The sequence below is a fragment of the Populus trichocarpa genome, chromosome 12 (genome assembly GCF_000002775.5).
Source record: "Populus trichocarpa isolate Nisqually-1 chromosome 12, P.trichocarpa_v4.1, whole genome shotgun sequence".
Classification (NCBI taxonomy): Eukaryota; Viridiplantae; Streptophyta; class Magnoliopsida; order Malpighiales; family Salicaceae; genus Populus; species Populus trichocarpa.
The window spans coordinates 10,959,767-10,973,299 of record NC_037296.2 but is presented as its reverse complement, the minus strand read 5'-3'; the positions used below and the strand labels follow the sequence as shown (position 1 = coordinate 10,973,299).

At 30.6% G+C, this 13,533-nt stretch overlaps 1 protein-coding gene across 1 annotated transcript; it reads right to left on the bottom strand.

Annotated features, from left to right (window-relative positions):
* Positions 1 to 680: 680 nt before the first annotated feature.
* On the bottom strand, positions 681 to 2,642 carry LOC7458049 (transcription factor MYB7). The gene is made up of 3 exons (XM_002318028.3): positions 2,144 to 2,642; positions 1,900 to 2,029; positions 681 to 1,793 (listed from the first exon to the last, which is right to left on the bottom strand). Exons 1-3 carry the CDS (start codon positions 2,274 to 2,276, stop codon positions 944 to 946), a joined length of 1,113 nt encoding a protein of 370 aa, XP_002318064.1. The 5' UTR covers positions 2,277 to 2,642; the 3' UTR covers positions 681 to 943.
* Positions 2,643 to 13,533: the final 10,891 nt, after the last annotated feature.

The window sequence follows — 13,533 nt, the reverse complement described above, 5'->3', positions numbered from 1 at the left end:
TTAGTTTGCACATATCCATATTGGAAAGCACTGAAACCTAAGATGATTGAACACTTTTGGACCTTCTGTGTACGTTACTCTAGTTGACCCTTGCCAATTGCTTTTCTTCAAGTCTTTCTCTTTCTGTAATTTATTTATCTATCCATATCTCTATGACATCTCTCTCCAATAATGGAGAGAGCTAGCTAGGACAGCCAGCCAATTTAAGCCTTTTGGAGGGACTCACCACACCAATGCTTGGACATGGAGGGACCTGGAATAGCAGCTGAATCATATGATAGGAAATCAGCATCTCAGATACGACTACAGTCCCCAGGCCGATAATCTTGTTATTAAAACTCTGCCGGTGCTTCAAAACCTACCCCACCACCTCTCTGATTATACATCGGTTTATTTCTATTCACATTCAATAAAATTACCTTATATATCATATTCATACTGATACATGCTTGAAACAATGATGGTCATGAAGTCAAACTTGGTCTGCTGTTGAAAGTTTCTGCAAGGGAAATTGATTAAAACTTGTCCATTGATGGGTTGTGTTTTTGCTATCGAGTGGTGTGTGTGTGTGTGTAGCTTGAGCAGGCAAAAGACAGACATGAAAATAGCACTATAACTAATATATAATAATGATGATTAGTTAGCCACCAGCTAATTGAAGATATATTATGACCTCAAAATTAGTTTTCACTCTTGAACTTGTAAGTAGATTATTTTCAACTGTCCTGAAAACAAATACAGAAGAGAAGTATACTGAAAACAAGAAGGAACATTACAGATTATAAAAATCAGAGAAACAGCATCAGCTTAGACTTGTTTTTCTTCTAATATTGTTAACCAAAAAATAAAGAAAAGAAAAGACAATCTCAAACATTCCTGTACTATCAAACATCTCATGTATTTGTTTGGAGAGTGAGGAGAGATAAAATAATGAATCTACAGTTCATATCTGGTGGAAGCCATCGAAATTTGCTCCTTTTAGATCTTCTGATAGCGACTTTAATGGACAACTACTGAAATCTACTGAATTCTGATGAGTATGGAGCTGTCCAGCATCATGCCATGGACTTGGCTTCAATTCTCCTGTCTTGATCCCATTGACCTGATGATATTGGAACACTGACTCTAACTTATCATCAGAATCCCATGATGAGAAACCTGCTGCGTTCTCCACCATATTGCTCATCTGGTATCCTGCATAATTGCTGATGTTTGAGCTGTTACTGGAACTTTCCTTTGCCTCATTCAAGAACATTGAACTCATTCTTGAAGCCGAGTTATCGGAGAAATCTGTCCCACTCATGCTTCCGTGGTCAAAACTTGTTAAACTTGGCATTGAAGTGAATACAAAGTTTGAACTTGTTTCAAATTGGTTTTGATCAAGCGGTCTAACAGTTGGATGATACACACTTGAAAGGTTTGAATTATACCCTGTTGGAACAATACTGGGCGGGAATTCAAAGTAGGCTATAGGATCATAGGCTTGCTTGTTGATAAATTGCTCTCTTGAAGCTTCTGTTAATCCACTGCTATTGTAAGCTGTATCATTAATGATAAATGCTGGCTCTGGTGCAGAGAAGTTTGATAGAATTGGTAACCCTTTAGACTGTGGTATTTGGAAAGATGCCTTCTCTGTACAAATTTTCTCCTCCTTCACTTCCACTTGACTTAGAGGCTTGTGGGTTGCTGGGTCAATTCCTTGCTTCATAAGCTTCTTCTTCAGACAGGAATTCCAAAAGTTCTTAATCTCATTATCTGTTCTTCCTGGTAACTGTGCAGCAATTTGAGCCCACCTGCAATTAAAATCCCAAAAGAAATGAATGCCCATTTCCATTGGTGAATCAAAAGTATGTTCAACCTTCAGATTTCTTTAGTTGATATTATAGGATCAATACATACCTGTTACCCAAAACTTCATGAAAACTGATTATGAGATCCTCCTCTTGCTGTGAGAACATTCCTCTTTTAAGGTCAGGTCTCAAGTAGTTTATCCATCTTAATCTGCAACTCTTTCCACACCTTTGCAAACCTGCAAGAATCAAATCAAACAGTACTTAATGTTTAACACTTTTCAAAAACCAAGATATTGAAGCTCAAACATTAAGAAAGACAAAAATGTCAATAGAGTATGATTAGTTGTTACCAGCTAGTTTAGGAACAGAACTCCAGCAACCAACACCAAATCTAGTTATATAATTGAACAGTCTCTCATCTTCTTCAGGTGACCACAAACCTTTCCTTAGTTTTTGCTTCAAACAACAAGAATGTCGTCCCATTTTCTGCTTAAGATATTAGAGTGATAAGACAGAAAACTATCGATGAAAACTCCAAGCAGTTGCAGCAGCAACTATATAATTACAAGATGATATATGATCACTTAAATGGCTCACACATGGAGAGCTATAAATGAGGACTTCGTATACATTTATGCCTATGTTGTATGAGTGAAAAAAACCAAGTCTAATGATTTAAAGATAATAAGAGGGGTAAATCATACTTAGAATTGAAGTTATAGAGAGGGAAGGAGGGGGGAGGCAGATAGAGAAGAGGCCGAGGAAGGTGAAGCAATCAAGTGGTTTTTACGCAAATCTGGTGCTTCTTTTGCACAGTTCTGGATTGGTTTTTAAGATATCTCCAGCTCTAAAAATATATTAACGAGTAGATTATGAGTAAGAATACAGTTACATATTTATGTTATGTACCAATGATATTATTATTCTAAATTATGTAACTGTATACCGTCTACCGTATTTATAAAACTCAACTCAGGATAATGCCTATATTTTAAAAAACAAACCAGATCTCGAGAGCTGGTTTTACAACTAGGCATGAACATTAGGTATACATGTACGTTATTGTTTGTTTTTGCGTTTTAAAAATGTTTTTAAAAAAATTTAATTTTTTATTTATTTTTTTCTTTACTTCAAATTAATATTTTTTAATATTTTTAGATCATTTTGATACGCTGATATCAAAAATAATTTTTAAAAAATAAAAAATTATTATTTTAATATATTTTTTAATAAAAAAACACTTTAAAAAATAACTGCAACTATACTTCCAAACATGATAGTATGGTGGCTACTTGATCGCGTTTTGGAGTGTTCCAAAAACCGAGAGGATCCTATCGATCACAGTTTATGCTGAAGATCATGAAATCTGAAATCATTTTTATTAAATTTTGCATCATTTATCTAATGAAACGTTTTATGAAAATTTCTATAACATATATGAAACTGTATCAAACCATAAAGATAAAGTAATTGGAAATTTTCAAAAAAGCAGTTGAGAAAGCTGAAGAGAACGCAACTTGTGAGATGCATGCTTACAGAAACAAAAATCAAGGGTCACTTTCCATCAGAAGAAATTACTAGCCGTGAAAATCACGAGTTGAAATTTCATCAATTTTGTTCTTTTAATATGTTGGCCTCGGGACTCTATGCTTGCTTGGTAGCTACTGGAAGCAGTACGGCAATGCATTTAGAAATCACTTAGACAGGTGGTTCAAGTTACGGGGGTTTTTTTTTTTAACACATTAAAAAAATATATGTTTAAGCAATGCAGAGAAAAGTATGAGATCAGAGTTACTGATTGAATCGTTCAATTTAATAATATAATTTTAAAAGAGGCATTATCAATAGTAAATAAAATGAAAAAAAAAACAATTAATTAAAACAATATCTAGCAATATCATATTCTAGAGAAAAAGAAATAAAAACTCGTTGAAAATTCATTGTAATTTTGTCATAAACACCGCCTCACCACTAGAAAAAAATAGTTTGCACTAAAAAAATATCTAGCAATATCATATTTTAAAGTCAATATGAAAGGATGCGCGACAACATCAAAAGAGGTCGTTCGTGCCATAAAAGCAACAACCAAAAAGCAAATTAAAAAAATATATATCATGAAGTAAACATCTCAATAAGAGGTCTTTTTATTTATTATTTTTTGTTAAATTAAGTTTTTTTAATGTAATAAAAAATGACAAATCAAAATAATATTATTTATTTATTTAATTATTTAATTGCCCCTAAAGTAACCTGATTATATAAAAAAAAACATAATAAAAATACAAAAGATCCCTTCAATTCTAGGTTTAGTAATTTTTTTATTAAGGTAACTTCGTTATTTTACTTTATTAAAAAAAATGAAAAATACTAAAAATCCGCTACATGTCAGTTTAATTATTTTTGTTTTTAAGGATAATTAAGTCATTTAAATATATTTGTTCCTAATTAATATGATAATAACCTATGGATTTTAATGAAAAAAACCTTTCTACCCCTAATAGCTAGTTTAATGTTTTTGTTTAGGAAGGGCAAAAGCAATATTATACTATAAAAATTCATAATATTCTAAGTTCGTTTAGGAGTCCTCTTAGTTTTTTATATAATGAAATTTGTGTACTTCAAATGCTATACTTTACTGTTAAAAAAAAAACAAAAACACTCTTCTACTTCTTCTCTTTTTTTTCTGTGTTTTTTTTCTTGTTACACACGGATTTTACAAGATTCAAAAGACAGCCGACACTACAGCAAAAGTTGTGTGGGCTCCCGGCATAGAATATATGGCTCTTATGGAATGAGCTAGTGCCAAAATATTTCGGCAAGAAACTATCAAGAAAGAAAGACAACAGGAAAAGAAAGAAAATGAAAACTAATTTCTTTTTTTTTTCCACATGGATAGAAATTAACAAACACGTTAAAAACACACTTTGATATTTGACAAAATAAAAAAGGACATTCGTGAGTGACACACTCGAAGATGCGTGGGAGGCGCCCGTGCTCTTCGTGCAGCATGTGTGTTGCCTTCTAATGTTCAAAAATACCCTTTCATCATGTCTTTCAATGCCTCGTCATATTCTCTTTATGTTGGTGAGATGCGTGTCTCTAGTGGTTGTCCAGTTTTTCGCTGGTGGGTTTTTTTTTTATTTTCTTTTCTCACTCCTCTCCTGAAATTACAAGTTGGCTCTCTTGGTTATTAGTATTTCAACTTCAGTCCTATTTTTTTTATTTCTGATTTTTAGTTTTGGCTCTTTTATAGAAGTTTTATTTATTTTCAATTTCATCATTCAATCCCAATTTACTAGATATTATATTCTGCAATTTCATTCTTATTCTTTGGATTTCTATTTTTTTATTAGCCTTTTATAAAAGTTTTATTGGTTTTCAATTTCACCCTTCAATTTAAACTGATGGTATTATGTTTTCCAATTTAATCCTCATTACTTTGATTTTTAACTTTTTTTCTTAGCTCTTTTGTAAAAATTATTATTCTTTTCAATTTCACCATTCAATCAAAATATTGTTTTTTATTTTTTATGTTAATTTTGATTCTCATTCTTTCGATTTTTTTGGTCTTTTTACTAAATTGATTTTTCTTTTCATTTTAACCCTTCAATTAAATATAAACTTTCTTTTGTGTTTTAATTTTGATACTCATTCTTTTAATTGATATATTTTAATCCTTTTGTATAATTAAAATTCTTTTTTCAATTTTTTTCCTTTAATATTTGATTGATTGAGAATTGAACTTCATGATTTGTCCAGATGGGGTGCTTTAGATCTGGTCATGGGTTTAAAAAGTCATCATGTTTTTTTTAAAAAAAATTTATATAATTCTCTTTTTTTTTATTAAGTTGTTCCAAACTCATGATTTGGGCTGCATGTTTGGCGGAATATCACGGTTTGGCTCAACTCTAATTATCGTGGTTATAGGTTTGGCATGACCAGTTTTTTTATATCCTTCTCTTATTTCATTTTGATATTTGAACATTATTTTTTATATAAAAAAAATAGTTTGATCCCACGGCAAATCACGGGCACCAAGCCTAGTTCAGACCGGAAGAGAAAAGGTTTTCTTAAACAATTGTCCAATTTTATTTTATTTTCAAAAAATGACTGAACAACGATCACGTTGGTACAGATATAAGGTATAATTTGGCCGAAAGAAAAGGTTTTCTCTAACAATTGCTATTTAATGCTAAAATATTAATCAAAGAAGGTTCATCATATTAATTTAAACCATATATTGCTTCTCATGTTCAAAAAGAATCCTTAATTATTTGCTGTCTTGCACCGTCAAATACTCAAAAGATTTTGAAATAAGACATGAACAACATGTGTTTATAAAGGGTGTCTTTAAATTAATATAGCGTAGTGCTGCTCATTTTAAGAGAGCTAGGATTTCAAATCCAATTACATTTCCTTTACCGGTCTCGGTGGATGAAAACACAAAGAAAACTTAACTATTAATTTCGTTTTATTTTTTTGTTATTCAAAATTTTTGTAACAAGATGAGGAAAGTTTTGCTTTTCTTTATGATTAGAGAGTTATACCGAATTTATGACATTAAAAAATTAAATATAAAATTAGAAGGCGAGGGAAAAACAATGTTTTCCCATCATAGTAAATTATAATAGTAATTCATAAATTTCTTTGATTATTGATTTTTTTTAATTTAGTTCTTATATTACGTGTTTATTGGGATTTAGAGTTAATAATTTTTTTAATTTGTTTTTTATATGGTTATCGCGGTATCAAAACAATATCTCAGCATCATGTTAGTATCAGAAAAATATCACATCATCGCGGTATGATTTATTTTTTAAAATATTTAGTTAAATAAAAAATGATTTAAAAAAAAGTAGGTTATTAAACTTTGTGAAGTCGATTAACTGGTTTTACGAATTTGGCGAGGTATCCCTAATTACCCTAGTTCGCGGGTTTAACAGGTGCCTTTTATTTTTTATTTTTTCTAATTGAACTTGATTATGTGATCATATATTTTTCTTTTTATCATATAGTTAAAAAATAGTTTCGGAAAAAGAACATGTTATTAAATTTTTATTGTATATTTTTCATAATTTATTTCATTTTGCTTTCCATGAGGTTATTATAATTTTAAAAAAATCTTAATATTTTTTTGATGCTTGATTTTGGGATCGTATATGTTAAATACACAATAGTTTAGAGAAAAACAATTATTAATTCCAATGGAGTCCATTACCTAGTTTACAGGTTTGACATGTTGACTCGAGTTATTTGATTCATTGGATTGATGGGTTTACCCATCAAACCTGATATGTTTTTTTTGTTTTAGTTTTTGGTCCTTTAATTTTTCTGATTGTTTTCTTATTTCACTCTTCTTTAATATTGGATTGGTTGGGAAATAAAATTCATGATTTATTTTTGTCTATTTTCCATAGGATTATCATGATCTCAAATAGATGTTTTTTAGGGTTGGTAATTGATTTTGCAAGCATCTATTTTTATCATAAAATTAAATAAAAATTAATTTACAAAAATAACAAAGTTATTAAACTCATTGAAGTCCATGATCCAGGTCGCAAGGTGATCGAGATCGACCCAATTTGGCATTGTCTCATTATTTTAAAAAAATTAAGTCAGCTCCCACGCGGTTTAATTCGAAACTCGAGCTAGACAAGGGAGCTGGGTTGGTATTTTTCAAAATCGAACCACTTTGATTGAATTTAATGATACTGCCAAAATAATATTCATACTCCTAATATTTTTTTTTAAGTTTCAAAAAAGAATAGTCTAACCAACTGCGAAGCGCAACCGAATGTATTAGTAAATAATATACTAGTCTAGGTAACATGGTGGTTGGGCAACCAATGTATTCGATTCTAGTGGTTGGGTTCAGGGTTCGGTCAAGGACAAAATTTGGGACATATTGAGATCGTGGAGTTTGGTTAATTGAGTTTGGGGTGTCATAGCTCCATCGATTAGGTTTGAGGTGTTTGAGTGTCAAATATAGGTTAGATTCGGAGCCAAAGCTAGAGTCGAGTCTTAAGCATAGTTTTGAAACCCGGACCGGCCCGGCGGGTCGACCCGGGACCCGGCCGACCCGGTATGGAACCGGTCCAGGTCTAAACAAAAACCCGTCGGGGAGTTGGCCCGGCGAAACCCGGTCGACCCGGCGGGTCGCCCCGGGTAAACCCGGCTGAGACCCGACATTTTATATATATATATATAGACATGGAACGACGTTGTTTTGGCCTTTTAAAAGGCCAAAACAACGAAGACAAAGAACAGAAATGCAGAGCAGACAGAGAGAAAACCTAATTAAAGAAAATGCGATTTCAATCGCGAAGAATAGAGGAGCAGAAGACTCTTCATCAATAAAGAAAAAGTGATTTTAATAAGGTTAGACTTTTGTTTCTCTTCACGAATCTCCTTATTTCACTCTCTCTTTTCTTGGTTTTGGACATAATCTCTGCGAGGGAGAGGGAGATATAGGAAGAGAGATGAGAAAAGATTACTATCTTCCATTCTTCGAAACAGTGGCATCAAAAGGAGGTTTATGTTCATTTCTATTAATGGGGTTTATATCATATAAGTGTGTTAATTTGCATCTTTTCTTTTCTTTTTTCTTTGTTTTGATATGCGTGAGTATTAATGCATGTGAATATAAGTGTGTTCATTTGCATGTTTAACAGGATTTGGTTAATGGGTTTTGTGTAGGTGTTTCAACTCAGAGTGAGTTTGTTGAAGGATGAGGAAAAGCAGGAGGCAATGTAGGGATTGGGAAGGACAGCACGAGTTGGCTGCCGAAAAGATTTATACTATGTGTTCTGATCTTGGTGGGTTCTTTCTCAAGGTAATTTTCATTCTTATATCTTTACTGCGTACGGTTCTTTGATCTTGAGAGATTTTTGAAGTTGAATTATGTACTGAAAGGAGTCTAATTCCATTGAGTTTTGACCTTTTTTCTTTCTTTCTATGCAATTATCTTTTCAATTGTCTAATCTTTATGTTTCTTCTTGTTTTTTTATTAATTTAAAGATTTTGGTTATTTTTTGCCTAGGGGTCTGAAGGGTGTTCGTTTTTCTGCTTTAGAAATTGTATTAGGAACTGTTTGATTCCTCATCTTTTCAATCCGTTATGTTCTTCATCATCTTTTTCTTGTTAGTAAGCTTTGTCTTTGCCCCCCCCCCTTTTTTTTTGCCTTTTGCTGTCCATTTTGATTATTGGTTGGTAATGATGTTTATGTTGTTTTGGTTTGAGAGAGAGCTACATTTTACTATATACTTTTTGTAATTAATTTTATTGGATTTAAATTAGGTTGCTCAAATCATTGGGAAGCCTGACCTGGCTCCAGCAGCATGGGTGAGAAGACTTGTTACTTTGTACGATAGAGCTCCAGCAACTCCATTTAATGATGTTAAGCTTGTGTTGGAGACAGAGTTTGGTCGAAGCATCGAGGACATTTTTGAAAGATTTGATGTGGAATCTCTTGGTTCTGCCTTAATTGCACAGGTAATGCATTTAATTTAAAATATTTGCCTGGTTTATATAAGGTGTTGTATTGTGTTTTTTTTTTTTGGTTGACCCAGGTCAACCCATCTGACCCGTGACCCGATCATTAGACCGGGTCGATCACCGGGTCGGGTTTCAAAACTATGGTCTTAAGTAATCGAGGGTGCTATCATGGTTAGATTCGTAGCCAATAAGGATTAAGATTGGGGAGAGGCTTGAGACACCACCAATTCAGGTTTGAGATCACATGGTCTAGCTTACCACGATCGGGCTAAGACCAAGTACGTTGTGTTATTCAAATTTTTAATTGTATTAAACCATTGAATAAAGATGTTTAATTTATCATAACAAGAGCATTCAAAATATTAAAAAAAAATTAAGTAAAGCCTAATGTGTAAATAAGTTTAAATATATAAGCATGTAAAATAAAAACTTATGACAAATATGTTTTCAACACAAATATATTAATAGAATTTTAACATGCATACTAAACATATATTCAAACTTGCAATTGATATTAATTCAAATTTCTAGCAAGCGTACTAATAATAAAATGATTCATGTTTAAATCAAAACAAAGGATGATACTTACTTTTTGATGTATTTTAAAGTAATAAAACTTTTTTGTTGTTAAGAATGAATTATTTATCCTTAAGACTTTATTGCTCATTACTTTGTGCAACTAGGATATTTGCATGTTTGCAATATGCCTCCCAATATTCTAACACCATGATTTTAGTTTAGATGCACTTCTAAATAAAGTCTTTAAACCAAAGTAAAATGATTTAATTATCTTTCATCAAAGTGAACCTAAGCTCTAAATTTGAGAGGAAACACAAAGTTTAAAAAATGAACGAAATAAAAGAAAAACATTAAAAAAAAACTGAAAAATTATTGGAAACTCTTTCTTCATCCTTTTTTTTATAGTGAATTCTGAAAGTTAAAAAGGTCAAAGATTTAATTTTAGTAATAATTAGAATTAGTTTCCACCATTATCAACCTATTATTAGCCACCATAAATAAAAAAATTAAATCTAAACATAATGGTCATAAACTGAATTTATTAGTTGAAAAAATTATTTAGATTTACAAGAAACACTTCTAGAAGAGACTGTTAATGTTCATGGGTAAACTGGACAAAACAATAGATTAGAAGAAATAATTCTTCATGGACCAGATCTAAGTCCAATTTTCAATTGGGAAGAAATAATCTTTTGTGGCCCAAAATATTATTTTATAATAAATCCAAACTCAGGCTCAACCTGAAGCTCGAGCACGAGCGTTTGTGTGTGTGTTTAAGCTCAAAGCCTACTTTCCTTACGATCTCTCCCCTTTAAAAACTTAGGTGCCCTCTGGGCTCAATTTTAACTTTTCAACTTTCCATTTTATAAATACTAAGAAAGTTTTGTTTCTTTTCTACGTGGAATATAATGCTTTTAGAGGGTTTTGAGTTTCATCAAAACATGCCAACCAAGGATTTTTTTTTTTTTAGATTAATTTATCATTCACTTATAATTTTTTTAAATCACTTTAATATTTCATGTTAAAGAGTTTGTGTTAAAATTTAAATTATAATAAAATTCTAACCTAAAAAAAGAGTGAATTCTATTTTTGATTTGGCCTCAAATATGTAAATTAACAATATTTTAAAAAAAATTCCAACATGGTGCACTTGTGGTCAAGCCAAGATTGAGTTTGTAGTGATCAAAGATTGAGCCAAGCTAAACTTAAGGTAGAAATTGACAATGCAACACCTATAGTTTGAGTTGAGAATGGTGCCTCCGAAGGTAAGACAAAGATCGATAAGGGACACGATTTTGATAACACTATATGCCATGCCCGCACGATGCAGCAGGCTTGTGGCATGCTTGTACGTTGTCGTGGATTTGTGGAAAAAACAATTATATGGAGAAAAACTATTGTAATTCACAATGTTTTCAAGGAAAAAACTACAAAACTAAATTCTTAACCAGATTAATATTTAAAAAATAAAATGAACAAAGAAAATTTTAGAAAAAATCATAACAAAAAAAAACCCGAAAGGAAAAAAAAACCATGCAGGGAAACACTGTAGCAACCTATAGTGTTTCATGAGAAACTTTACAGTTCTTATTCTCAACCAGCTCAATATTAAAAATAATAAAATCGATAAAGATAATTTTAAAAAAAATCATAAAAAATAAAATCATGTGGGGTAACATTGTAGCAATCCACAGTGTTTTAAAGAAAAAAACTACGAAGCTAAATTCTCAACTAGCTCAATATGAAAAAAATAAAATCAAAAAAGACAATTCTAAAAAAAAAAACAAAAAAGTCATAAAAAATAAAAAATAAAAACCATGTGGGGTAACACTGTAGCAATCCACAATGTTTTTAAAGAAAAAAAATCAACAAAAACAATTTTTGAAACAAAACACAAAAAATGAAAAAAGAAGAAGAAGAAGACAATTTTGGAAGAAAAAAAGCAAATGAAAAATGAAAACAAATGGAAAAAAAAACATGCGGGGAAAGTTAAAGCTGAATTCTCAACCAGCTCAATATTAAAAAAAAATCGACAAAGATAATTTTGAAAAAAAATATGTGGGAAAACATTGTAGCAAAACAAAAACCATGTGGGGAAACATTGTAACAATCCACGGTGTGTTAAAAAAAAATTACAAAGTAAAATCGACAAAGACCATTTTGAAAAAAAAAAACAAAGAAAAAAAATTCATAAAAAAAATAAAAATAATCATGTAGGGAAACATTATAGTAATTCATAATGTTTTAAAGAAAAAAACTACAGAAGTAAATTTTCAATCAATTCACTATAAAAAAAAATCGACAAAGATAATTTAAAAAAAAACACAAAAAAAAAGAAGACGACAATCTTGGGAAAAAAAATGTAAAGCCCAAAAAAAGGGAAAATAGATGTGGGAAAAAACAAAAAAAAGACAAAAAAAAAAAAAAGCATGTGGCGTGGGGAAAGCTACAGTACTCTCCCCATGCCTTTTAGAGTATTGTTAATGATAGCAACAATCACGATAGCCGAGTATCTATTTGATCAATGTATTTTTTTTTTGCCATTAAAAACCAAAACAAAAATGCATAACAAAATGTTTTAAAAAAATTTAGAAAATAAAATAAAATATTCCAAATAATCCCTTAAATTTTCAATATTTATAAAAATTGTTGAAAACTAGCCAACAAAATTATTCTCATGTCAAAATTAAAAGGGAGTTAAAGGATATTTGGAAATTATGTTCTAGCTTAAACTATAAATATATATTACCAACAAAAGTACATACTATACTCTAATGTAATATTGTTAGAAAATAATATATCAATGTTTAAGAATATTTAACATATTAATAAATATCAATATGTAAAAAATAATTTAATATCAAATATTGAGATAAAGTTTAATATGAGCACGTGTGTGTATTGATAAATGTTTGTTAGAAAATACATTATTATCTAGTACATGTCATGTTGTAGGATAATTATTAAATTGATAGCTTGTGCTATGTTGCAAGCCAGACCAAAATTTTTCTAACATAAAAATATGATGTTTAAACAATTGTAGCGTGTTTAAAAAAACAAGAAAAAATCTAAAAAGTTTGGTTAATTTAATAATATGATAAAAAAGACAATGACAGTACATAAATCAAACAAAACAACTAGCTTGAGTCAACCTTGGTTAACCCATCAAACCTGCCACCCAACACATAAGATCGAGATAATCGTATAAAAAAATTCAATATTGAAGGATGAAATTGAAAAAAAAATTAATTGTAAAAAAACAACCTAAAAAACCTAAGTCAACTTGGGCTAACTTTCTAAACCCTTGACACAGGTCCTAAGGTCGAAATTACGCCATAAAAGAAAAATTAGAAAAAAAAATCATGAAGACAAATTTCTTTTTAATAAGATATTGAGGGATGAAATTGGAAAAGAAAGTTTTATTAAAAAAAGATCTATAATAAAACAAATAGCAATCATAAGAATGATGATCAAATTTGATATTAAAATAAAAAGAAAAATTAACCTGAGCATCCTATAGTTTACTCTATTTTACACTTTACCTTTATTATTTTGTAAATTACATAATAAAAAAATTTCAAATCATGCAAAATGACCAAACTAACCTCCTATATATTATGTCCACAAACTCGGTACACCACAAACACAACCCTATCCCACTTTCTCTCTCTCTCTACATTTATGATTTATAAGTAAAAGCTTTATAGAATTTGTGCAAATCTCGGCT